The sequence below is a fragment of the Mesocricetus auratus genome, unplaced genomic scaffold (genome assembly GCF_017639785.1).
Source record: "Mesocricetus auratus isolate SY011 unplaced genomic scaffold, BCM_Maur_2.0 Super-Scaffold_100010, whole genome shotgun sequence".
NCBI classification, from domain to species: domain Eukaryota; kingdom Metazoa; phylum Chordata; class Mammalia; order Rodentia; family Cricetidae; genus Mesocricetus; species Mesocricetus auratus.
Window position 1 is genome coordinate 86,192,294 of NW_024429194.1, and position 26,103 is coordinate 86,218,396.

The window sequence follows — 26,103 nt, forward strand, 5'->3', positions numbered from 1 at the left end:
TCCCACAGTGTCTGTGCGCACACATACACCCCAGAGGAACACTTTAGGGTCCTTTAATTCCTAAATGGGGGCAGCTGAGGTGGACTCAGCTCAAGTCCCCATTGTCCAGCAAGTGCTCTGTCTGCTGGTACCCAGCTCCCAAGTGTGTGTCCATCCAGAGACAGGAGTCTCAACCCCCCACGGCACTTCTCTTCCTGACCCTGTGGGAAGTGTGCACCCGTGGGCTCCTGAGAAGAGCGAGGCAGGCTGGCCCCCTGCTGCTCCTGCTCAGGGTCCATGCTGGCCCAGGACACAAGGAGCCCCGTTTCTTGCTGCCCTGCTGAGGAGTTTTCCCCTGTGGTGTGGGGGCACTTCAGGCAGGATAGGGGGTACAGGTGCTCTGGGGAGAAGCTTCCTCCAGGCAGGGCCTCCCCGGGGGACACAGGGGCCTGTTGTGTGTGGGAAGCTGGCTTTGTTCTGGCTGGAGGCAGGAACAAGGACCCATTCTGCGGCCCCCACCCCCCTAGCTTTGCTGGCCGGGCATCTAGCAGCGGTGCCATGGGCAGGAGTCTGTTAAGCATGAGCCCTGTGCCACCAGATGCCTCATTGTGGCCTCCAGGCAGCCCTCTCGGTGGGCATAGCCTACAGCCTTCCCTTTTCTCTCAGCTGTAGCTCAGATCTGCCAGCCATAGATGCTGCCATTTCCTCGGGGCTTCCCCTGCGCCCCTGGTCACGTTAAAGCCCTTGAGAATGGTGCCAGCGGTGTCCTCAGAACCTCCCAGAACAGTCTGTCTGGTTCAGCCACCTGGTGTCCTAGCTCCCCTGGACACCAAGCTGACCAAAGGCAGCTGGGCCAAGATGTTTCCTGTCCAGACCCTGCATTTTTATAAGACCCGAGAAGGGCTGTGAGTCCGCGGAGGGGCCTGCCTGGAGCTTCAGGCTTGGAGCTGGGAGTATGCTGGTCCCTGGTGCTGGCAGGGAGGGCCGGGCCCAATCTGAGGGGCAGGATGCCTTTGAACTGGAAGCTTCCAGAGAATCCATGGTCCTTCTACCGGGGAGGGGGAGAGTGGGACACACTGGTCGTAGGCTCTGGGCTGCCTTGTCTCCCCACCCTCACCCGAGGCTGTCGCGGTTCAGGATGAGACTCGTAGGTTCTTCCTGGCGCACAGCGCTGATGTTAGGGCTTCCCTGCAAGCTCTTCGCTCTCCAGGGCACCCCACCCCTCATAGCCAGTCCCAGTCACGGGGAGGGTTAGTTCACAAGTGGGGACAGGCGCAGTGGCTGAGAGGCGTGGATCCGGGTGCCACAGGTCCTGCGAGGCTGCCAAGCCTCTCCCAGGACTCACTGCTTGCTGGCAATCTTCTTTTTCCGAGCAGACAGCAGATCATAGAAGGGGACACGGGTGATGCTGGCCCTAGGGGTGTGGGAGGAAATGAGACTTCAGGGCTTGCTGGAGGGTAGGACTCCTGGACTTGTGATCTGGGGTCTGTGATTCCCAGGGAGGGGCTGGCTCATCCTACTGCAAGGGAAAGGCCAGGGACTGATGTATGGAAACTCTACTCTGATAGCCTTGTCCCACAGGCAGGCCCAGCAAGGGCAAGACCTCAGTTAGGAGGTGGGGAGCCCAACAGAGAGACCCCACGCCCAGACTCCTTTTCCAGCCTCTGTAGAGAACCAGGAGAGTCAGTGGTAGAGCCCCCCGGACCCCTCACTGAGTGTCGCTCTGCGCAAGGCTCTGCCATCTCTGGGCTTCTCTAACCCTTCAAGTTCCTAGGACGTGGTCCTTGTCCAGCGGCCACACATGCCTTCTAGCTGACAGGCTTCCATTGGCCCATGCCTCTCCTCTGGCTGAGCTCCTTGCAAGCACCAAGAGCCTGGGCCCTCCCACTGCTCCCGGGAAGTTGGTTTCTTCCTTCTGTGTCCCCTAGGCTTGACTTGGTGCCTGCCCACCAAAGGCCACCAACAGGAGGGAGACCTGGAATGCCCTTCTTTACGGACAAGGAAAGAAGACCCCAAAGAAGTCTGAAGGTGACAGGCGGTGCCCGGTGTCCCGGCTGCCCTCACCTGATGGCCTCGATCCACTGGTCGCGCTCCTCAGCGTTGGCAGCTGAGATGCGGTAGGACTCATGTCTGCCTTCTACCACCCTGCCGTCACCATCAGTCTTGCACGCCTTGACCTTCTGGCCCCGGCCGCTGGGGTTGTACAGCTCCAGGCAGAACTGTGGGAGGTGCCAGGTGAGGGGAAGGTCAGGGGACAGAGCAGCGCTCTCACAGAAAGCTCCTCCCAACGGCCCACGGGGGAGACGACACCAGGCACCTACCGTGTCCCAGGGTCCCTAACATCCCATGTAACAGATGGGGGAACCAAGGCTCAGAAAGAGCTGTGACTTACAAGTCCCCCAATTAGCCAAGCCCCACGAGACAACTGAGCCATTTCAATGACGCTGGCCATCCTGGGTCCATAGCTCCTTGGGAGCCCTACAGAGTGACCCAGCCTCGTGGAGGGTCTCATGCAGGCTCCTTCCCTCCACTGTGCTGGGAATCCCCAGCTGGACTCTCACCGGCTTCTTGGGGTCATCCACTTTCTGCACAGACAGGTTCTCCAGAGGGATGATGCCCCGAGGCTCTTTGTCCTAAGGAAGTGAAGTCAAGGACAGGAAATGTGAGCTTGTGGCCTCCCCAGACTTTCTGTCCAGACAGCCCAGCCACAGACTGTCACAGTGCTAGAACCCTGTTTGGGATCTGGGATATCCAAACGTTTTTTTCCATTTTTACTGTATGTGTATGGGTGCTTAGCCTGAATGCATTAAGTGCATCACATGCATGAAATGCCCACAACGACCAGAAGAGGGCGTCAGATTTCCCCCAGCACTAGAATTACAGACAGTTGTGAACTGCCATGTAGGTGCTGAGAATTGAACCCAGATCTTCTGGAAAAGCAGCCAGTGCTCTTGACTGCTGAGCCATCTCTCCATCCTGTCTGTCTGTCTGATGTCTGTCTGTCTTCTGAAGGGTCTTGTGTAGCTCAGGTTGGCCTTAAACATGTTAGGACCCTCTTGCCTCTGCTTTCTCGGTGCTGGGATTATGGGTATACATACACCCATAGCCTTTAGGTGATCCAGCCATCTTTGAACAATGATTTTTTTTTTTCAGCTCTGGGAATTGACCGGGGCCTCACACCTGTTAGGCCCACACTCTAACACTGATCCCAGGAAACCCAACTTTAAATCAGTGCTCCCCCTTGCCCAGCCCCTCCTCCTCTTTGGCCCTCGTGAGCACTCTGAAAGGGCGGGGCGCTCTCAGGTGGTGGCAGCAGCTGGAGGGGAGGGGTCGGGGGCGACTGGCTGTGTTCTAACCCTCATCCCCACACACTCACAGTGGTGAACTCAAAGTAGTAGAGGCAGTTGTCGGTGAGGATGAACCAGCGTCTCTTCCATGTCTTCACGCGGCCCCCTGCAAGAAGCCGGCAGCATGGCAGGGCATCTCCTTCCCCTGGGCCACCACGTTCCCCCATGGGCGAGCCCCGGAGCCCTGCGCGCACCCCCCCCCCCCCGTTCCTCGAGCCTCCAGATCCATCCTTTCTATACTCCAGAAGTTAGCAGCTCCCCACCCCACTTCCTTGCATTTGGGTCCCAGAGATCAGATTAGAGGGGACGGTGGCACTGTTCCCTGCTCTTCCAGGACACTGTCACCTGACCCCGCCCCAGCCCACTAGGACCCACGCTTGCTTTATGTATTTACTGGTTAGCGTTGACTGTCACACTGACAGGATCTAGAGTCATCTGGAATGAGCCTTGGGGCATGACTGGGAGGAAGTTTCTAGACTGAGTCAACTGAGGTGGGCAGCCCCCATCCCAGGGGCTGGAGTCCCAGACTGAGAAAGGAGAAAGGGAGCTGAGCAGCAGCCTTCCTTACTCTCTGCTTCCTGACTGCGGGTACCATGTGACCAGCCACCCCCAGCTCCTGCCGCGAGGAGCCCTGCCCTTAGAGCCAAACACACCTCCCCTCCCTGAACTTGCTTTTGTTAGGTATTTTGTTGCAACATTGAGGACAGTTGCTAACACAGCATTCTAGCTTTGATTATCAGGCCTGGGAAAAAACGAGGAAGTGAATCCCTGTGGCCATCCAGGAGGAGGAGGGCCACTGGCAACCCCGTTTTGATAGATGAGGAAACCAAGGCTGGGCAAAGCTAGGTCATGTGTCCATGGTCCTGTCGCTGCCCTGGAGCCCAAGCTCCCAGCCATGCTGCTACGTGGCTAGTACTTTCTGGGTCAGTGTCCGCAGTCCAGCTGCAGAAACTGATGTGAGCTCCCCCATGGGCTCTGCTGTCTGGATTTGTGACTTGGGGATACTCTGGGGGCTGGGAGCTGGTGTCTGAGGTCTGTAGGAGGAGAGGCTGCCGCATGGTGACAGACAGAAGGCTTGGTGGTCATCTAGGATATGGATGAGTCTGCCACAGTCTAGGTACACAGTAAGTGATGGAGGCTGCCTGGCTGAGGCCCTTCCTCCAAGATGAGGACTGGCTGGTCCTGCTGGGGAGGCTCCGGGGAGTGTTCCTGGAGGAGGCAGGGCTGGCTGCTTCCCTCCACCACTGGAGTACCCCTCTCTCCCTGCATCCCCTCTCTCCCTCCTCCTGCTTCAGGGACATCCAGCCCTCTGCTGCCCTAAATATGGTACTTGCTGACTGTGTGGCTTTGAGAAGTTGCCCTAACCTCTCTGAGTCTTGGCTTCCTGAAAATAGCCAGCCAAAGGTTGGGCTGTTCAAGGACCAGCATCTCATGTTCTGAACACAGGGACTCTACTAGTCTCTTCTCTACACCCCTCTGGAGAGAAACAGAACTGTCCATGGAGCCTCTGTCTCCCCACGCCCCCTTACATCCAGCCTCCCCTGCACCCCAAGACACATGGATGGTTAGAAGGGTAGTTGTTTTCATGGATGGATATATGGATGGATGCGTTGGTGGATGGATAGAGAGGCGAATGGATGGTGGGCAGGATGGATGGGTAAACAGAGTGTGTGGATAGATAGGTGGGTGGGCAGGTGAAGGGGTGGATGGGCGAAAGAGTGGAGGGTGGGCGGATGGATGGGCAGGTGAGTGGCGAGGTGGATGAATGGGTGGGTGGAGCAGTGGGTGGGCGGATGACGGATGGGTGGATGGGTGGGTGGATGACAAGGCAGATGAACGGATGGAGAGGGCAGTGGGTGGGCAGATGGCGGCTGGAAGGTGAGCGAGAAGAGGGATAGGAAAGCTGGGTAGACTGCTGGCCCGGGGTCAGGTGACCCAGTGCCATTCAGCTCCACTCCGAGGTGTGTGTGTGAATGTCAGCCACACGTGCGCACGTGAGCTTGTCAGAGTACGTACACGGGCCTTACCCAGCTTGAGCAGCCAGCCTTCACGGTCAGGGTTGAAGAAGGTGTGGGTGAGGTCACCGCCATCATCTTCGGGAATGGAGAAGGGTTCACTCTTGATGCTGTCAAAGAGGTTCTGTCCAAAGGAGGATGGAAAAAGTGGGTTTGGTCCACTGAGTTTGGGGCCTGGTCCACCCTGGTCTGGGTGGCCTTGGGAAGGTCCTGTCCCCACAGGTGACTGGTGTTCTCCTTTGCACCGGCCAAACCCATACCCTAGGTTCCTTTCCCTGTGTTGCCTCAGGGCAGAGGGAGCAGGGTGGGTGCCTTAGGTTCGCACATGGAAACACAGACACACCCTCCCCAGGTACAGGGGCCAGAGTCCCTGCTGCTTCAGGCAGTGCTCATGATGGAAGATGCCCCTCTTCTACCTAGGTAGAACCTTCTAGATAGCATGCTGGGGTGAGGATAGAGGAGGCCCTGGGGAGGAAGGAATTGACTGCTTCAGACTCAGAGACCCAGTAGAAGGGGAGGTCCCCAGTGGGGCTCCGACCAATGTCTACCAGGATGGGCTCTGATTACAGGGACTGGGATGCAGAGGGTCCCCCCGAGAGCTGACTTCAGTGCTCTGCGGATGATTGTCTGGTAAAAAGGTGCTTAAATATACAGGGAGTGACCCTGGAGGGATGGAAGGTATGCCAGCCAGGGATGTGACTCCCTAGGGCAAGGTGTGGGTTCACACCCTCCAGAGTATTTTGAATCTTCTTGGGGCAGTGGATTCTAACTTGTTCCTGCTTGTTAAAGCCAGACGGCAACACGCAGCTGTTAACTATCAGCGCGTCTGGCTGATGTTTCCCAGTATTGTAATGGCAGATTTCACACGTTCATGTGTATATGGGTGGGTGGATATCTCTAGATGGATAGGTCGGGTAGATGAATGGAGACCTGACTCCCCCTATTTACTGCCATCCTGTCCAGGGGTCCCCCCGGGGTGCAGGCCTGAAGCTGGTTTTCCTGAGTCTGTGGAGGTGGGTCTGGAGCACCCTCCAGACAAGCCTCCAGTGTCCCTCTCAACCTCACTGCGGTGTGGGGCGGGAGAGAAATGGGGGCAGCTTCCTTTCGGCTGGGGCGGAGGCGGGGTGCATGGATGTGGGGGTGGAGTCTTTACCTTGGGAATCCCCAGGTGGCCTGGCTGGTGGAATGAGGGTCTGAGACAGGAAGGTCCTAGCAGTAGCTGAGCTGTCATCTCAGACAAGCGTTAGGGAGGCCAGCGGAGGCTTCGGGGTGGCAGACAGGGCCTCGGCCTCTGCTAAACCCACAGGAGTACCTGAAGTTTCTGTGGTCACAGTATCATTGTGTGTATTCTGCCTCGCAGAAAAGCAGCGCACCCACGCTTCCTGTGTCTTGAAAACACCCTGAAGTGCTTATCTCCGAAGAAACCACCACATAGAGGCTCTCAGGGCCCTGGGTGTACAACATGGCCTGTCTTTCCCGGGGTGTTCTGGAGCCCTCTCCTCTCTTTTCTGTCTCGGATGTTCAGTGAGGTGGGCACCCTCCTCCATTCCAGGAAGGGACAGTGACCCACTCCCCTTTGGCTGTTTAGAGCCTTGCATCCTGTGTGCTGTAGGGACTAGTTTAGATAGAGACACATGGCCCCGCCAGTCAGTAGGACTTAATCCTAGGGCTTTAGTTTTGAGGGGAGAAGCTGGCAGCCTGGACCTACTTGGGCATCTTTTGCAATAGCCAGGGTCTAAGAGACAGCCAGTGTACAGGGTGGGCTTGCTGTGACATGTTGCCTCCTCAGGCCACCAACGAAGCCACACCCAAAGCCAACGGGACCCCTGTTCTTTTTAGTGATATTGTGATTCTCCCAGCCAGAGTGGAAGACAGAAAAGTATAAAGAAAGAGACATCAAGATTTGCACGTGATGGACCACCTGGGTGGGTCAGGGGGTAGAGGCGCTTGCTGTCAGGCCTAATGACCTGAGTTCGAGCCCACAGAGGGAGAGAGAGCTAATTCCCGCACCTTGTCCTTTTGCCTTCACACGTGCGCTGTGGCAACACTAAGGGACAGGACACACAAGAACCCCGTCTCCAGATGCTGGGGAAGGTGTGAGGGACCCCAAAGGGACCCCAAAGGACCGGTCGCCTGCAGCCCTTGACTGCCAGTCCTGTCCCAGCTCCCTAGCCCACCTCCATTCTCAGAAACGCTATTTTCTTCCTTAAACTCTCTCTCTCTCTCTCTCTCTCTCTCTCTCTCTCTCTCTCTCTCTCTCTCTCTCTCTCTCTCTCTCTCTTTCTCTCTCTCTCTCCATGTGTCCCTGTCCCAGTTCTTGGCTCTAGGACACAAGAGCCTGGAAACCTTAGTGGGTATGCCTTCCGGATCCAGTTCCTCATCTGTGACGGGGGTGGTGGCATGCTTGGGGTCCCTCTGTCCTCAGGATGGCTAGTGCCTTCTAGCCTCTGCGGGGAGCAGAGCTCCACAATGACACAGCTCAAGCTAGGACTCTCTTATTACAAATGTGAAGCCTCAGGCTAGCTTCCTCCAGTGGCACCCTGTGACCTTAGTTGGACCCTGGGCACGGGGGGGGGACACAATGACAGCATGTCTAGGACACTGCCCGTCTGACAGGGAGTCCCAGAATGGCCCACCGAGGAGCTGGGATTCATCCCCTGCCCCTGTGCCGGGCTCCTAACTCTGACCCAAGAACCTTTTAAGTACTGTGTCCTGGGCTGCCTGTCCCCTGCAGCCTCAATACATTTCTCCTAGCTTTCCTACAAGCTCACCCTCCAGGACTGTGTGACCTCGGGGTGACCTGTCTCGGGGCACCAGTCTGTGTAAATTTACTTTTGTCTCATGGTGTCCTTTAAAGCCTTTGGGGGATCCCTAGGTAGTCGAGCAACAGTGGTTCTTGGAGAACTCACTTCCGCAAAGAGATGACGTGACACTGGGTTCTGGCTTTAAAAATTCTAAGATGGAGTCGGGGAGAAGGTGAGGAGATCCTGGGTCCGCGTGGCTGCCTGTGAAAACCTGGAATGGCTCTCAGAGTAGGCCGGGGCACTCTGTGACACAGCTGGGAAGAGCTCCATCCAGCAGCCACTCCCTACGAGCTCTGCTAACTCCAGCTGGAGAGGCTCCGCTCTGGGCTGAAAGGCAGGCAGCCAGCTGGCTGAAGTTCTGCTCTTTGCCTGGCTCCACACTGTTGGCCAAGGTACCTGACCCCTCCCAGGCCTCCTTGACAGGGTGGGTGACAGGTCACCTGCAGGAAAGTGCCAGCTTGGGGACATGAGCAGAGGAAGGCTCTCTGGGTGGAAGGCAGGAATGGTTGGTCAGGGGGAGGCCTCAGACGGTCAGGACACCTGGGAGAGGCATGCTGGCGGTACCGGTAAGTGTGAAGCCTCTAATGCCCGTATGCTCCAGCCTGCTCTGAGGGTTGGGCTGTTTTTATTTGTTTGTTTTGAGATGTCATCTTCTGTAGCCCAGGCTAGCCTCAAACTTGCTGTGCAGCCAAGGATGCCTTTGGACTCGTGACCCTCCTGCCTCTGCCTCCTGAGGGCTGGGATCATAGGAGTGTGCTACACTGCCTGGTTTATACTGGGGATTGAACCCGGGGCCCGGTGCGTGCTTGGCAAGCGCTCCTACCACCGCAGCCACGTCCCCAGCGCTCTCTTCATTATTCTTTCTGATGACAGGCGCTGCCTTTAAGCCTGGGTTATGAGCAGTGTAGGGCCTGCCCTTAACATTAAACAAAATGACTACCCACAGCCACCGTGGTTCAGACTGCTCACCCCCAGTCCAGGAGGGAGCAGGTGCACAAGGGAGATGGGGCTGACCAGAGCTCCGGGTGGCTCTGGAACCTTCCTTACAGGTGGAGTGACTCTGGCAGGACCCACGTCCTGTGGGCTAAGGGGATGCTCAGCTCTGAGGGGCCAGGCTCTGGTCTGGAGCTCAGGTCCTTGATGACTTTAATCCTGGCCAGACTTGGGAGCTCTGAGGACCAGGCACGCTGCTCAGACCTACCCCATCTCAGGGCATCACTCTGTATGCTAACCCCTTCCCAGCTCTCTCTTCCCACAATGCCCTTGCCCTGCTTCTCCAGGAAGACTCTTGTACTGTCTGGCTTTGTGTGTCAATTTGACACAGGCTGGAGTCATCAGTGAGGAAGGATCCGCCATGAGATCCAGCTGTTGAGACATTTTCTCAATTGCTGATCAATGGGGGAGGGTCCAGCCCATGGTGGGTGGTGCCATCCCTGGGCTAGTGGTCTTGGCTTCTACAAGAAAGCAGGCTGAGCAAGCCAGGGGGAGCAAGCCAGTAAGCAGCCCCCCTCCACGGCCTCTGCATCAGCCCCTGCCTCCAGGTTCCTGCCCCGCTTGAGTTCCTGTCCTGGCTTCCTTTGGTGAAGTGTAAGCCAAATAAACCCTTTCCCCCCAAACTTGTTTTTTGGTCATGGTGTTCAGTAGCAGCAATAGAAACCCTGCGGCAAATCTTACCCAGCAGTCAAAGCCCGGTTCGGAAGTCACCTGCCCTGGCCAGGCTTCTGGGATGACACCTTTGCCTGTCCCTCAAGATGGCAGCAGCCCATCTCTCTGCAGTAAAGCTCCCACAGTCAGCATGGGTGACAGCAGAGAGCTTCAGGGGGTTGAGTGGGGGTGTAATTCATGTGTAGATCCCTTCCCAACAGAGTTGGACTTGGTCTACGCAGGCTGGCATGGAGTCATTCCTGGGTCCCCGTACCCAGAACAGGGTTTGGTGCAGTGCAGTGGGCAGGGGGTGTTGGGATAAGGGGACAAGTGGCCTTGCTGTGGAGTCAGTGGGGGCTTGCAGGACACTGTCTTTCTCCCTCTGAGCACCCCAGCCAAGCATCTTTCCCCCTGACTTGCAGAGAAGCTGGGGTTCTGAGCTTAGGACGCACTGTCCCCTTTTACTGGGGGGCTCAGGATGGAGCCTGTAACCTATGCATGCCTTTGACCCACACTCCCAGGCTGAAGTGTTGTTTGGGGAGGTGTGAACGATGGCTGGCCAGGTTCCCCAAAGTCTAATTCTGAAGGGCTTCTGGGGTCCACCTTCAGCCATCCATGTTGAGATGAGGCCACGTTGAGGAGGCCCACCTCACAACTAGCTGTGCCCTCTGCCTTTGCTGCAACTCTGAGGGGCGGGACTCCCAGAGGACCAATCAGATGCAGTGTTCTCACCCTCAGCTGCTCCTCAGGCAGGTTGCTGCCGTTGTTGATGCCGCGATTCATGGACACAAAGCGCTCGAAGGGCGGTCTGTCCCGGACGTTGGGGTTGTGCAGGCCGGTGTTGAGCATGATGACGGAGAAGGACAGCACATAGCAGGTGTCTGTGGAACCCGGCACTGGTCACTGCCCCCTCCTCGAAGGTCCACCCCGCCCCTGGCTGAGCTTGGCAGACACTCAAGGCCCAGCCTCCCCCTCCCACTCCTGCAAACTTCAGCTGCAGCTTCTGCGGCTGCGCCCCCTGTGGCTGCGCCCTCCTTCCCTCTCAGATCCCGCTTTGCCATCAGCTGCAGCCCGTCCAGGTCCGCCCACTCTGTTCTCTGCCTCCTGGGAACCGGAGCTCATTGTTAGCCGCCCTGCTAGTCAGTAGCCTGTTCTGAGCTGCCTGGTGGGCTGTGCTGCCCGCAGCCTGCTGCATTGTGCAGACCCGCGTGCGCAGGCTTGGGGGTGTGGCTGCTGTTCCGGGTTTTCTGAGGATCCAGAACCCGAGGGAGGCAGTTCCAAACGCTTGACCTTCAGCCTGCCCACACGCCTCTCCGTGATTCTCCCCCCTTCCAACCCCCCCCCCCCGCACCTGTGCTCAGCGTCCCCGGGCCTATCCTGGGTGACAGGTGTGGCTACACCTCCAGCTTAATGAGACGCTGAGGCACAAGGAGGTCGAGTCACACGCTCCTAGGTCCCACAGTGACAAACGGATTGGTTGATTAAAACGCCTTTCATTCTACAAAGCCTGATTGACTGGATTGACTGACACAGGGTCTCACTTGAAACCCAGGCTGGCCTTGAATTGGCAGTGATCCTCCTGCCTCAGCCTCCCTAGTGCTGGTATTATGGATGTATGCTGCCACCGCTGGAAGTCACGGGTGGCCAAGGGGGGCTGGTGCCCTCGTCACGTGTTAGGTGTGGGATCCTGGAGGCAAGCGATTGCCAGCTCTCAGGTCATGGCTGACGCTGCAGGGGCTCAGGTCATGGCCAAGTGTGGGGATGCTCCAGGGGCCTTTGTCCTCCACACAGAAGGGAGGGAGCAGTCTGCCCGGGACAAGTGCCTCTTGCTTCACCAGGGACAATCTGCTGCTGAACCTAGAGAGTGGTGCTGAGATCCGATGACCCTGACCAGAGCGTCCAAAGGCCCTGTGCATACAGAGACAAAGGCCCTGCGTGTATAAAGCGCCGGGAACACGGGAGCCCCCTGACAAACTTGGCTATTGCTGTGTCACGGTAGCTCCAGAGCCAAAAGAAGAGACCGTGGCCAGTTGGCTGTGGCAGCCCCTTCTCCATCCTGCCCCTGTCTTGGAGATGGAGGCATGGGTGACTGAACCTGCTGGTCATCTGCTGTGGCCTTTGCCCCTTGTCTGCCCTTCCAAGGATTCACTTGAGACATTTAAAGCATTTCCCCTTATAGCTTCCTCAAGAACTCCTAGTAATCCTTTAAAACCTCACCCAGACCACGCTTCCTCTGAGAAGCCTTCCTGCACTCTACACTCCCTGTAACTTTCCCTGTCCGCTCCCCCAGGACCACGCTCCAGACTGGCGTGGAGTCAGCGCTCAGCGAGGGTTCAGTAGAAGCCCGAAGAGTGGAAGCGTTTGGGGGCCACGGGGAGCTCGTCACCTGTGGACCGGAAGACGCCTGGGTTACAGAGGCAGTAACGAGCAGCGAAGGCCTCCATCATGCGGTCAATCTTTTGGGCCTCGCCAGGCAGCCGGAAGCTCCACAGAAACTGCCTGGGGGGACAGGGCAGTGGTCAGTGGGGCGGGTGGGGCCCTCGGTGACACCAGGCAGTGAGTGCTCTGCCCCTGTCCCCCTGAACGGGAGCCGAGACCTCCTCCAGGCCCCGACATGGGTGGCTGGGATCAGATGTGAAGCTGCCAGCGGCACAGGACGAGGCGGAGTCGCACTTCTTACGGAGATGTGGTGTGCAGCAACAGGCTCTGTCTGTGGGACCCTGGGCAGTGCTTCTCCTGAATGGGCCTCCTTGTCCTGGGACTCGAGCCTACACCCAGTTCTGGAAGCTTGAGACTTGGTGTCAGCTAAGCTTTCTTGTCTCCACAGGTCCCTTAAAACCTGCTCAGACAAACTTATCGAGTGAATGAATGAATGAATGAACTTCCTCTAGAAGTTAGTACTCCTCGGATGGATGGCAGTGACCTTGTCCTTCTCTGCCCTGCGAACTCCTACTCATCCTGCAAAGCCCAGATCAAATGCCTCTCTTGGGAGCAGACTTCTAGGCCTTCCAGCAGCAGTTTTGGCTGCTAGGTGACATGAAGTTTCACTGAGACTTGGAGCTGACACGTGGGAGTGGCCGGCTCGGGATGGTTGCAAGTCCTTCCTCATTTAGTCCTTCTGCCCAACAGACTGGCACTGACTTGGCTCAGACAACCTTCCTTCCTGCCCTTTTCTGTTTCTTCTTTTTTATTTTAAGAGCGGGTATCCCAGGTTAGCCCGGAACCCACTATGCAGCCCAGGCTGGCCTGGAGCTCCCAGCAATCTTCCTGCCTCAGACTTCCAAGCACCATGATTACAGGTGTGAAGCGCCATCCTGGCTGTGAAGTTTCTTATTTGTACCTTGCCCTGGGTCACCTGGGATGGCAAAGCTGGGGTTGGGAGAGGGTGTTACGGTCTGGGGACACCTGCTGCTAACTCGGGCGCCACACTGTGCCCGTGGAAGTGAAAACACAAATAACGATGAATATTGGAATCAGGCAGTCATAAGTCTTAGCAGCCATGTTCCACACGGGGCCAGATGCGGGGACAAAGTACATGTGTGCTAGTCTAGAATGTGCTAGAACTGGACTCCCCGGATGGCCCAGAGGAAGGGTGGCTGCAAATATCTCAGGCCTCAATAATGGCGGCGCAGCAATGAGAGGCAGCTGCGGGCTTCTGAGCCTGGGATTCTCCCGCCTCAGCTGTTCAGGGCTGTGCTCCCTCAAGCTTCCTCCTCTGCACGCAGCCCTGGTTGGATTCTCCACTCCCCCCCCCCACCACATCTCCTTCCTGGACCACTCACCTGAGGGCCTGAACAAGGTTGAGGTTGGCAAACTCGTGGCAGTCCACAAAGGCCTGTAGGACCTGCAAGTTGATGGGGTCCCTGGAGAGGGACAGGAGAAGGGGGAACAATTGGCAACTTGCGTGCATGCACACAGACACACACACACATACACACACTCACGTATGCTTGCACACATGCACAGACACACACACATGCACACAGACACACACATACTCATGCATGCTCGCAAACATGCACAGACTCACACACACATGCACACAGAGACACACACTCACGCACGCTGGCACACATGCACAGACACACACACATGCACACAGACACAGACACACATACTCACGCATGCTCGCACACACGCACACACATGCACACACACACACACACACCCCTAGGAGGTAAGCTCTGTGTTTGGACCTTTTGGGCCCCCTGAGTCAAGTTCTCCCTTGGTCATTTCCTGCCTGGTGCCCCTACTCAAGTCTCTGAACTTCCCTAAACCCCAGTTTCCTCATCAGCTGCAGGAGAAGCAGGGCTCTCCGCTTCCTCCCTCTCCCAAGCCTGTGCGACATCTCACTCAGAAAGTGTGGAGGAGGCTGGGGACTCCCTGAGCCTCCTCCACAATGGCCCATCTCTTCCATCAGTCAGATGCTCCTGTCTCCCCCCTCTCTCTCTCCCTCCCCCCTCCTCCTTCCCTCCCTCCCCCTCCCTCCCCCTCCCTCCTTCCCTCCCCCTCCCTCCCTCCCTCCCCCCTCCTGATCCTTCATTCTCTTCAATCTGCTGTGAGTCTCGCTGCTTCTGCCTGCAGGCTTTTGCACTGACTTCTCACCGCCTGGAAGCCTCCAGTGTGCAGTGCCCCCGCCCCCCGCCACATGGACTGAAACAGGAGCTCCAGCTCAGAGCCCTGTGCTCTTTGGCTTCCCTTCTGTTTTCTGCATACCCGACAGAGCTCATTTCTGTCCCTCTCCCATGCAGAAGGCACCCATCCCTGAAGACAGGAGCTTGACCACCTTGTCTTCTACAGTCTGCTTTCGGAAGAGAGCTCAGAGCAGAGTAGACACAAACAGCATATTGAATGAATGGATGAATATGTCAGCCCGGGAGTCAGTGCTCATCTCAAGCCCTAAGCATGAGGGCTTTCCAGGCGCCCACACCCCCACTTCCCGCTCCCTGTTCGGGGTCCTCTTACTTTTCTCCCAAGTAGGTGCCAATGGCTGTCTTGTTGAGGCCGTCACCCTTGTACAGGAACTGGGCGATGTCCTGGACATCGGAGGTCAGCAGCTTGTGTTCAGTGAGATACTGGATGCCCTGGAGGTGACACAGAGCCCACGTACAGCCCCTGTAGCATAGGCCCCTGGTGGAGGAGGGGAGAAGGAGGGAGGCCTGTGGTCTGGACTCCACGAAGGCTGTTCTGGGACAGTGCCCTCCGGCTGCCTTTGGGAGGTGGTGAGCTCTACGTCTCTGGAGGTATGCTAAGAGAGTTCAGTGAAGCATAGGCATGCCAGGTCCCTCCAGCCTGGCCTGCCGCAACTATACCCTCCCGCGGCTGCTGGGAGTCACGGTGCTAAGACTCGGTGACTCAGCCTCTCCTTCCTTCTCTCCAAATTCTTAATTTCAAATGGTTTTATTTCTTCTCACTAACAATCTGTGCCCATTGTGTAAAAGTCACACAAGCCAGCTAAATCAGAAGGGTGGGGGGACGGTACAGACCCCACCTGGGAGGTAGCCAGCTTCCACGGCAATGACCTTCACTCCCCTTCTCCAGGAGAAAGGAGGGCATGCCCAGCCTCCTGTCACCTCGAAGCCAGCCTTGCCAGATAAGCTCATGAACCCCTCTCACTGCTGCCCAGGCACAAAGCCACCCCTCTGAGTTTTTGAGGTCAGGGACTGGTCTCTGGTGTTCTGGCATCTTGTGTCCCTGCTGCTCCTGGGTGGAAGGACGAGGATGCCCTGCACCCTGTGGCCGGAACTGGGAACATTTGTATGAGGGCAGGTAAGTGGAGCGGCGGGCGGTCCCGGGCCTGTTGCTGTGACAAGGGAATCCACGCGGCTGAGGCAGTCTCAGCTGTGGCTCCCTGTGCTCTTGCCCTAGTGCGGTGTATGGCTTCCTCCTATGGCTGCCCCTGCTGGAGAGGAAGCCCATGGCCGCCTGGCAGAGTGTAGGGCTGCAGGCTGGCCCCGAGGTCATGGGCGACCAAGCTTCAGAACAGGCTTCTGCAGCCTGAACTCGGAAGATGTGCCAGGGACAGGGTTCACCACCTAAGGGCCTCACTGACTCAGCCCTGTTCTAGAGGAGGGCGTAGGGCCAGGGGAGAAAAGGAACAGATCCAAGTGGGGGGACTTCACGGCCTCCCGTGCTGTGGAGTGGACAGAGGCTAGCCTCAGCTGGGGACCAAAGGCTTGGCCCTGTGGGATCTCAGCTCTCTCCTCTGCTGGGTTGTGAGATTAGCTACAAAGGTACCCAGAAGGCAGCCTCCCCCCTCAGCTCAGCTGTGAACCTTGGTGAGGCCCACGTCACCCCCCTGTGGTCACCCAGATGCCCACTTTGGTGGGATCCATGTCCCCTCCCCTGGATATGTACCTTGGCAGGGTCCATGTTGAATTTCTTCCGCCCGATACACATCTCCTTCTCTCTCTGCGCCATCCGGCTGTGAACAGGGGAAGATCAAAATGGTGGCTCCAGATGCCACTGTCCCCCACAATCCCTCAGGGGGCCTTCCTCAGGAGAGAACTCCACCAGTGTCCCCAGCCCCTGGGTCTGGACCACCTGGGAGAGCAAGAACAGGAAGGGAGGTGTCGAGGGGCGGGGCTGCACGCTGAGCACTGAACTCTGAGCCCCCTCACTGGGGTAGGATGGGGCCCGTGGGCACATGCGCCCCAGAGGCTGCTCCTGAGCTTAAGTCTTGGGCCAGGCACTCGAGGTTGAGTCCCTTCATCCCTCAGGTCCCTTCTGTGCAAGAACCGCCTGCTGCCCTCACCCCCAGGGCACGCGTGTGTTCATGTGCATACATGGTGGGCGTGTGCGTGAGATGCTGCGGAGGCAGAGGCCTCAGTAACCAGCAAACCACATGTAGTTCTGTAGTTCGGTGCCCTAGGGTTCAGATGGGCATATCCAGCCTGCTGGCCACATGTGGCTGCGTTTGGCCCAAGAGAACTGTGAGTGACACCCACACGAAGGTAAATCTACTGAAAACACTGAGGGTATTTTTTTTCCAGTTTGTAGCTGAAATGTCACTTTGTTAGTTTTACAGTGCCAAGAGGTTGTTGTGATCTAGGAGATTATGTGAAGCCCTGACCTTTTCTTTATACAAACTGGGAAACTGAGGCCCAGAGAGAAGGCCCCGTCCTAGGACAAGGAGCCAGCGGGAGCCTTCCTGTGCGAGGGATGATGGTCGTGGGATGAGGTGGGCCAGTGGAGCCTGCTCCAGGCCAGGCCTCTGCTTCCATTGACCAGAGTTTCCTCAGCCTCGCCCAGGGGTGTTTCTTTGCTCATCTGCTTCCAGCTGATCATGATCAATAGTATGTGGGGTGGCTGTGTGGGGAGGTGGGGTGCAGAGGGAGGGGGTGGGTCTCTCGGGAGTCAGTGGGGAGTGGTCCAGGCGGTCTGGATGGGGCTGCGGCATCTCCTTGGGTCCCACCACCACCCATGGCTCACGAGGAGTGAGGTGTGCCCAGAAATCGTCCTCCCCCTGCCCGGGCTCCTCACCTCTCTTCAGTGCTCTCGAAGCAGTCGATTTGGGCAAACACATCTGCGATTTCCTCCTTCAGCTTCTGTGGACACACACACAGGGTCGGCCTGAAGGTCAGGAGGCCGCACGGTTCCCATTCTGCCTGTGGTTCGGCCTCGCACTGCCCGCTCGCCTTGGCCTTCTCACAGTCTTTCCCTCCCCCCCCATGCCCTCTTACCCTCAGAGCAGGAGCTCAGAGCCTCTGTGTCCCTTCTCTCGTCACCACCTCTGGGGTGGGAGTCACTCTGCCCTCACCTGACCCTATTTACAGCTTGCTCTCTCCTCCCGTGCACTGAGCCAGGGCCCTCTGTCCCCCAACAAGCCCTTCCCACAGAAGCATGGCACCGCAGGGCCCTCTGTCCCCCAACAAGCCCTTCCCGCAGAAGCATGGCACCGCGCTCCTCCACTCAGAATCCCCCTGTGGCTCTCTCTGGCCTCCTAGGGAACAGACTGCACCTCCTGTCTGGCATCACATCCTCTCTGTCACTTGTCAGTAAGTGCCTGTCACATGCCAGGTACCCTCGGGTACCTGGGCAGCACAGGCCCCTCAGAAGCTGTGCAGCTCAGTGGAACAGAGGGAAGAGGAAACAGTCATGGCTGACGAGGCGATCACATGTCTGCAGCTCCAATTCCCGGCCTGTGATGCCCTCCACTCCACCCCAGCCTGCCTCAGCCTGACTCCAGGGATTGCCCAGTGCAAAGGAGGCCCCCAGCTTGCCCACCAACCACATTTGCTGGACTGGGGGGGGATGTCCTGGTATCCCCTGCAGGCAGCAGATGAACAGGGCAGGTGACTCAAGAGGCACCCACCCTCTCCCCAAGATGTGGTACTCCTGGGGTGTTTCTGGAAATCAGAACCAGTGCAGTGCCTCTTGCTCTGAGGTCATACAGATCCTGTTCCTAGGGATCTCGGCTGGCCATTTCAGCCCACTTTCTGTGTCTGAGATGGGAGAAAGGCTGGGGTCTGAAGTTAGGGTGGGGGACTCCGGGACGTGGGGTTGGGATGAAAGGAGTCAGTGATCTGGGACTGCTGGGCAAGGGACTGATGCCTGGATCTGGGGGCCGGAGGGGCTGGTGCCTGGGCCTTCGGGAAGGAGAGGATAAGATTGGCTGGCTTTTCAAGCATTTGGGTAGAGAGTGGGGGCTGTGATAGTGTAGTGCTGACTTGTGTGTGTGTGTGTGTGTGTGTGTGTGTGTGTGTGTGTGGTTTAGTGATTATCGTGACTATAGATCAGTGAGTATAAGCATGTGTGGGTTTGTAAGTGTGTGTGTGAACATGTATGGGTCTAGGAGTGTGAATTTGTGGGTCTGGTGAGCATGTATGCGGGTCTATGAGTGTGAGCATGTGTGCACACACCTGGATGTCCTCCAGCAGTTGCTTCCGGTGCCATTTGATCTGCTGTAGCTCCTTGACCTCCCCACTGCTGAGCTCAGCTAGATCTGGAAAGAGAAGAGAAGATTGCTGGATTCTGTATTCTAGGGCTCTTCTTGGGGAGACCCCAGAAACAAAGTGAGGCCTATGGTACTGGAGCCAGTTGTAACTTGCCGTTACCACTCGGGCCTGACCGAGTGCTGCCACCACTGAGGGGCATTCTTGGACATCCCTGTCCAGAGTAGCCCCACTTCTCCACTAACTCCTTTCATTCCCTTTAGGAGAGAGTTCCTGTAGCCATTGTGGGGTCACCTGGGCACACCTAGCTGCAAGGGAGGCTGGCAAATGAGCCTTGCTAAGATTGTCCTGTTGTCCTGACTTTGTAAGAAGGGAAACAGAGTGAGAGGTGGGAGTTGGTCCCTGCTCTCAGACACTGTGGCTCAGAAAAGAGAAGTTAACTGGCTAATATTGCACAGGGGTGAGGCCACACACCAGCTGGGACCCTGGGTTGAACAGGGTTCCAATCTCGTGCCATCCCACCTGCTCCTGAAACAAAGTGAGGTCCATGGCGTTGGAGCTAGTGTGGCTTTGACTTCCTGGCCAGGACAATCCTCATTCACTTCACCTACTACACTCTAGTCAGAGCCTCCACAGAGCCAAGCATTAGGAGGTTGAGGCAGGAGGATTACAAGTTTGAGGCCAGCCTGGGTTATAGGGTAAGACTCAGTCTCAAAAAAAAAAAGCAAACATCAAACTATGACCAACAATGTGGGCAGCTAAGGACCTTTAGTCCTTCCCAGAAAGACCACGGTGAACATCTTGGTTGGGACACCTGGCTTACCACTTCCTGTGGTTCAGGAAGAGAGGGTACCCCTGAGTTCCTGGAAGCAGCTGAGGCCAAGGTCAAGAGAAAGGACAGTGGAAAGTTGGGGAGGGGCCAGGGATCGGGAGGAGACATGGGTGGGTTTATGGAGGGAGTGGGCACAGAGTTACAGGAGTCACCAGCAGGCAGGTTTGCAAGAAGAGCACGAAAACACAACTCCGCTAATGACCTGGCCAGCTGACTCGCCTGCCTTGGCTCTGGCACAGTGAGGGAAGTAGCCACATGGTGTGGCAAGAAGCTGGACTCCTTCCTGAGTCCCTGACTACCACCCATCATTGGCTGGCCAGCCAGCTGCAGACACCGGCCCTCCATGGACTTGAACGTTTGCTTTAGCAAAGACTTTGCCCATGCTTTTTATTTTTATTTTTATTTTTGTATTGCTGAGGGCAGAACAAACGGCTTTGAACGTGCCAGGCAGACTTTCGGCCGCTGAGCCCCATCCTGGCCCTGCTATTCATGTTGTCGGGAGCCCGCAGAGGCTCAGGTAGACAAGGGTAGCGCCGCTTCTTTTACTCAGGGGCTTTCACAAAACACGGGGCCATAGGCAAGCAAAGAGCCTCTTTCCCAGCAAAGGCCGTGTGCAGTGGGAACCGCTTGTCCCCACACTCGCCACCACCAAGGTCTGCTGGAGCACGGGGCAGCCTTATGGCGGTGCATGGAGAAGGCTCCCTGCTTGGATGGCCCCTCCCCCATTGTACATGCGGCTGGCTGCAGGGCTCCTTTAGCAGGACTGCTTACTGTCCTGATGGCTGGATGGGACTTTCTTTTTGTCCCTGCAAGGCTAGAGGTCTTGTTCAAGGCGGGCCAGAGAGGAGTGTGATGCAAGTCTCATGAAGTCCCAGCTCCCAGACACCCAAGGAAACAAAGTCACTTAGTCCTTGTGCATTTTTTATAGGGGTTAATTTCAGGTTAAGACACAGGGACTCAAGAAGGTGAGGGGACATATCCCAGGTCACACAGCTGGCAAGAGGCAGTGTGGGATTCCAGCATGGTTATGGACACAAGGCTTTGCCCAGGCAAGGCAGGTGTGTGTGTGTGTGTGTGTGTGTGTGTGTGTGTGTGTATGCCTGCATGTCTGTGTTGGGGGGGATGAGCATGTGTGTTTATCTGCATAGAGGCCAGAGGCTGACACCATATGTCTTTTTTTGTTTGTTTTTCGAGACAGGGTTTCTCTGTATTGTTTTGGAGGCTGTCCTGGAACTCGCTCTGTAGACCAGGCTGACCTTGAACTCACAGAGATCTGCCTGCTTCTGCCTCCCAAGTGCTGGGATTAAAGGCGTGCGCCACCAATGCCTGGCTTCATGTGTGTTCTTTAATCACTTTCTATCTTCCTTCTTTGAGACAGTGTCTCTGGCCAAGTCCAGTCTGGCTAGCCAGCAAGCTCCACCTGGGCCCCAAACAACTCAGAATTCCCTTCACTCCGCCTCTTCCCGACTCTAGGGGTGCACCGCTACCCCAAGCACCTCGATGCCGCCTCCCTGTAGCCTTGAACTCCCCCCGTCACCAGGTCCTGGCAATGTTCCATTTCCATGGCCGCCACTGTCATCCGACTTCCAAGGCTGGGCTTTCCAGTGCCAGCCGGCTTCCCTCTGTCTGCCAGCCCCGAGTGCTCCCCGTCCTCCTCCTCAACTGAGAAACCACGGTGTGCACTTCTCCGTCCATCCCTCAATCCCCCCTGGAGAAGGGATTTCTAGCTTCCTCCTCCTGTATGTGACACTCTTGGAGTTCAGAGAGGCTCTGTGACCTCCCTCAGCCGGCATAGCCGGATGGTGGCGGAGCCGGGACTCACGCTCTCCCCGCCTGGCGCCAGAGCTGACAACCCTTCTGCAGCGCCGTGGAACCCACAGCCTGGGTGCCCTGACCCTGTGCCAGCCACCGCATTGTGAAATGATGGAGATGCAGGAAGCTGCCTGCAGCAGGACCTCCCTTGACCCTCCAAGTCCATGGGCATGTGGGGAAACTGAGGCACGGGAGTGGGTGGAAACAGATACAGGGAAATGGGGTCTCTAGTGGAGTGGACAGTGCAGGGGCCGTGAGGCGTGGCCTGAACCGCCCCTCTCAGCTCTTCTCAGGCTCTGTGGTGGCAGTCCTCAGGAACCCTCTGAGGAAACTGTCCCCTTCTGTCCAAGCCCTGTCTCTAGTGGGCTTCAGCTGTCCAAGTGCGTGTGAACCACAACACAGCAGGCCTGCTGCCCCAATGCAGGTCGTGTGGCCCACAAGGACCCTCTCATCAGGCTGCCTATCAAAAAGCGCAGGTGTTCACCATCCCGATCCTCGGAACCGAGGTCAGAGGGCAATGCAGACACTCTGATGCAACCCGTCCAGGGTGGCTTTCAGCCATTGGTAACGGTCCAGGGAGAGGCTGTTTGGAAGCAGTACAAGCACTGGAAACCTACACACACCACTACAGCATGAGCATCCAATCCTTTCGTAGTGCTCCTCAGCCTCCCGCCACCCTCCACCCCTGCCTGCCCTGCTTGCTACATTCCCAGCCTCCCGCCCCCCTCCACCCCTGCCTGCCCTGCTTGCTCCGTTCCCAGCCCCCCGCCCCCTTCGCCCCTGCCCACTGTACCTTCTGTGCTGCAGTCTCAGGCCAGTGAGTGCCCAGTGCCCACTGCCCCGAAGTCGCCACGCCTGCTCCCCACTTCCCTCTTGCCCTTCCTCTTTCCCATCTTATTTTTAGGGCCTGCAGCCCCCTCTTCCAGGACAGCTGCCTCCACTTCCCCTTTCTGGGTGGAGGGGCACCACTGGGGCCACAGGGAGGGTGCTCTTGAGGGCACTGGGTAGAAGGGGCATCAGGTGGAGGGCACTGGCGCAGCTTCCTCTCCCTGCCAGCGCCTGCAGTTTGAGCTTACCCGCCCTCACTCTCCCCACAGTGGCAGGAGTGGGGGTGAGGCAGGGCAGCTTGGGAGAGTCTCTGTCACCGTCCCCATCCATGAACATCACGAGGAAACTGAGGCCCGCCGAAGGAAGAGGCCCAGCCCTGGCGCCCGCCGGGCAGGTGTCCACATCCTCAGAGGCAGGCCAGGAGGACAGAGGGCCAGCTGTCCACAGACAACGCAGCTGAGGGACGTCCCCTGCCACCATGGACTTCTGTGGGACCCTCTCTGTGTGACATAACCATCACCCCCTTCCCAGCTGCCTCCTCCAGGAAGTCCCAAGCCCCTTCTCTCCCTTTCCACGTCTGTGCCAGAGGTGGGTGTGGTCAGGAGTGGGTCAGGGTCCCCTTTCCCTCCAGCCAGCACCCTGGAATGTTAGCTCCTGTTCAGTCCCTGCTGTTTTGAAGAACATTGCAGGAATGTTTGTAAAATGAATAGCTGAGCCACCAACAAAAAGACAAACCAGCCCGTGGAGACCCCAAATCTCCCACAGATTGGCCCTTGTCCATCTGTCTATCCTAGGTTGGTATGAAGTGAATCCCCGCCTTCTGCAGCCCGAGCCTAAGGTGGCCCCTTCCCTACGCTCCTCTTGCTGGGCTGTCTATTGGCCCTATGACCCGAGCGTCTTCACCCTTACCTCCCCTCTGGGAGCCTCTGCCTCCTCCTTTGCACCAAGTGTGGACTGTCCTGTAACCCTGAATTGTCAGGGCCCAATGAGTAAGGGACTCCATCTTTGCCTTGTGCCTCTGACTGACCTGAGTGACCTGGGGTGGGGCCTGCCTGTCACCTGTCTCCCGTTGCCTTCTCCCTGCCCGCAGCCTCAGCCTAGCCACTCTGAAGCGCCGAATTCACCTCCCCCTCCCCCACAGAACCCAGAGAGACACAGAGAGACTAGGTGGGCCTCCAGTCACATCACGTCCCCTCCCTCAGCCTCCTGTGTCCTGTCCACCAGTGAATGGCTGTTGAAAGATCCTGATGGGTCTCTGTGTTTCTGGGATGCAGAGCACTGGGCACAGCTTCTGTGGATGCCCTGCCTGTGGGTGGGCCCAGGCTGCTCACGATTAGCTTTCATTTGGAGAAATGCATCAGTCTGGACCGGCTCAGAGTCACATAGACCGGGAGATTCATATAGCTGTCACTGTCCCTCAGAGCCTAGAGCTCCAGGGGAACTTTCTGGAGCGCAGGGTACAGAGACCTGACTCCTTCCATAGCCCAGCTCTCTGCCCCTCGAGAGCCACACTAGCTTGTCCCTCCCGTATCAACTTGGCAGCCTCCTTTTCTGTCCCTCAGATCCACCACCCCGGCACCAAGTGAATACGGCCTCCTGCGTCAGGGCCTCGGTGGCCACGTTACTCCTCCAGGCAAGGTCCTCAGCCTCCATCAAAGACCACCAGGCCCAAGAGCAGAAAAAGTGCTGCAGGGCCGTGTGCCACCCAGATGCATGCCACCACCAACAGTGCCACCTCCATCAGAAGCTGCTCCTCGTGGCCGCCTCCAGGCCCTTGCAGGTGACTCTTCCCTCTGCCTGAATGCTCTCGCTCAGAACTCCCAGGAATCCTCTCTGGGCTCAAGCTGTGTCCCCTCCAGGCTTCCCAATGCCTTCTCCCCCAGCCCGTGTCTGCCTGTCTCGTCCCTCACTCCGCTTGTTACCTCACCATCCATCCTGTAGCTGACCCAGGAGGTCAGCGAACACTCGGATCCCGGTGGGACCCCGGGACCAGCAGCTCAGCCTGGTGCCTGCCTCTGTACCCAGGGTCTGATGTTTGGGACTGGTTAAAACCAGTTTTACTTCTGTGCCCTCCAGGGTGCTCCCCACACGGCTACCATTGCTTCTCTGTTCTGCAGGAGGAAACGCTGGGGTCCATGGCTGGACTCTGTTCGCTTACCTGCGTGACACAGGTCCATTCTGGAGCCCTGAGGCAGGGTGGTCCGGCTGTTTGTCTTGCTAGCTCAGCTGCTGCTCTGCTGGGTGGCTGACAGGGCTAGTCACCACACCTTCCTGCCCGCCCCGCCCAGACCCTGTGGGAGGAAGCCAGCCCTGGCCACAGAGGTCTGTGCGCAGGCTCCTCACACAGCACATACTTCCGAAATCAGTTGCATTTCACCAGCTAGCTGGGACCCTGGCGGATGAGTATTAGGAGGGGGGAGTGAAGAAAGACAGACCTGGGGAGTGGGAGGGTCTGATAGAGAAAGACACACATGTACACATACACAAATGCACACACACGTGCATGCACACACATACACCCACGTATACGCATGCACACACAGGTGTATACACATATACACATGCATGCCCACAATATACACATGTACACACATATGCATACATGCACATACATAAGCATATACATGTGTGCACACACATGCACACACATGCTCGTGCACACGCACATGCATACATGCATACACACATATGCATGCATATACATCACAAGCAAACACATGCGCATATGCACACACACATATACACTTGCACACACGAACACACATATGCACATGTACACATTCAGCCACCGGGAAGAAGGTGCTGAGAACAAACCCTCTCTGGGGGTGTCGGCCTTTACCCAGCAACCTCCTTATAGACAAGCCGAAGGAGTCCCTGCTTCTCGGGTCTTCTCTGAACTCTTCTTCATTAATTCTCACCAGGGGAAAGACAAGTTCATTCAGTGATGGGCAGGGCTTCCTCCCTTCAAAGAAATGTGCCCCCCATCTCATGAAGTGTCCAATTTTCCTTTCTCCCCAGGCTGCTGGGAAACTCGCCATCAAATCTGTTCAATTATTCCGTGTGACTTTGGGGCTGGATCCAGACGTTTGGCTCTCAGCTCCGCCACTCAGGACTCATGCGACTTCGGGCTAGTCACGCATTCTCATTGAGTCTCACTTTGCTTGCCTGTGAAGTGAGTGACCACTCAATCTTGGGAACATAGAGAGGACAGTGCTCGAGAAACACTTTTCCTTTGGGCTTTAGCTTTTTCCCCATTGTTGGTTGAAATGCACAGCCTCATGGCTTAGGTCTTTTCTGGCATGTTGGTTCAAATCCTGTGGGGAAAGTGGGATGGCAGATGGAGACATCCATCAGATGAAGGCTTACTCCTCGGAATTCAGGCCACATCTTGGCTGACTGATCTGAGGGACAGGCTGCCTTTGGGTCCTAGGACCTCTTAAAATGTGAGGACAATGGGAGTGTTCAAGTGATGATGAATGAATGAATGAACGGATGAATGAATGAACTAAGGGGAGCTAGCCTGGAAGGCGCAGAGCACACATGCAGTGCCCTCCTTGAGTGAAGCTGGCATTTCTGGCCGGGTGGTATAGGCCTGTCATCCTGGCTTCTTGGGAGACCAAGCAGAGGCTTGAAAATTGAAGGCTGATCCAGACAGTGAAAATCTGCCTTAAAATAAGAAACAAAAGGAGGGTTTGGGAACATAGCTCATGGGTATGGCCGTGCACATACATATGTACGTACATACATACATACATGCATACATACATACTATATGGAGGTGAGGCCTGCTCTTTCCTTCTGCTCTTCTCCGTGGGGTCTGAGCTCTTGACCCACAGAATCTAGCAGAGGGGCTATCACAGCTCCGTGGGTAAACAGCAGGGGGCGCCCGGACTCAACTGGCCCATGGCATAGAACAGGCTGGGCTCTGCAGCTCTCTGGTGTCCCAGA

General features: G+C 57.0%; 1 protein-coding gene across 3 annotated transcripts; it reads right to left on the reverse strand.

Moving 5' to 3' along the window:
- Window positions 1-37: 37 nt before the first annotated feature.
- Window positions 38-24,438, reverse strand: Cyth4 (cytohesin 4). Of its 3 annotated transcripts, none has more exons than XM_013111032.3 (13): window positions 24,314-24,438; window positions 18,651-18,733; window positions 17,272-17,336; window positions 16,147-16,213; window positions 14,755-14,873; window positions 13,572-13,652; window positions 12,176-12,288; window positions 10,522-10,670; window positions 5,354-5,465; window positions 3,356-3,432; window positions 2,541-2,612; window positions 2,044-2,198; window positions 38-1,393 (listed from the first exon to the last, which is right to left on the reverse strand). In XM_013111032.3, exons 1-13 carry the CDS (start codon window positions 24,330-24,332, stop codon window positions 1,321-1,323), a joined length of 1,185 nt encoding a protein of 394 aa, XP_012966486.1. In that variant the 5' UTR covers window positions 24,333-24,438; the 3' UTR covers window positions 38-1,320. The 3 variants fall into 3 exon arrangements, with proteins under 3 accessions (XP_012966486.1, XP_040610126.1, XP_040610125.1); XM_040754192.1 differs by lacking the exon at window positions 24,314-24,438 and adding an exon at window positions 22,121-22,230 and having other exon boundaries at window positions 16,147-16,332; XM_040754191.1 differs by lacking the exon at window positions 24,314-24,438 and adding an exon at window positions 22,121-22,226.
- Window positions 24,439-26,103: the final 1,665 nt, after the last annotated feature.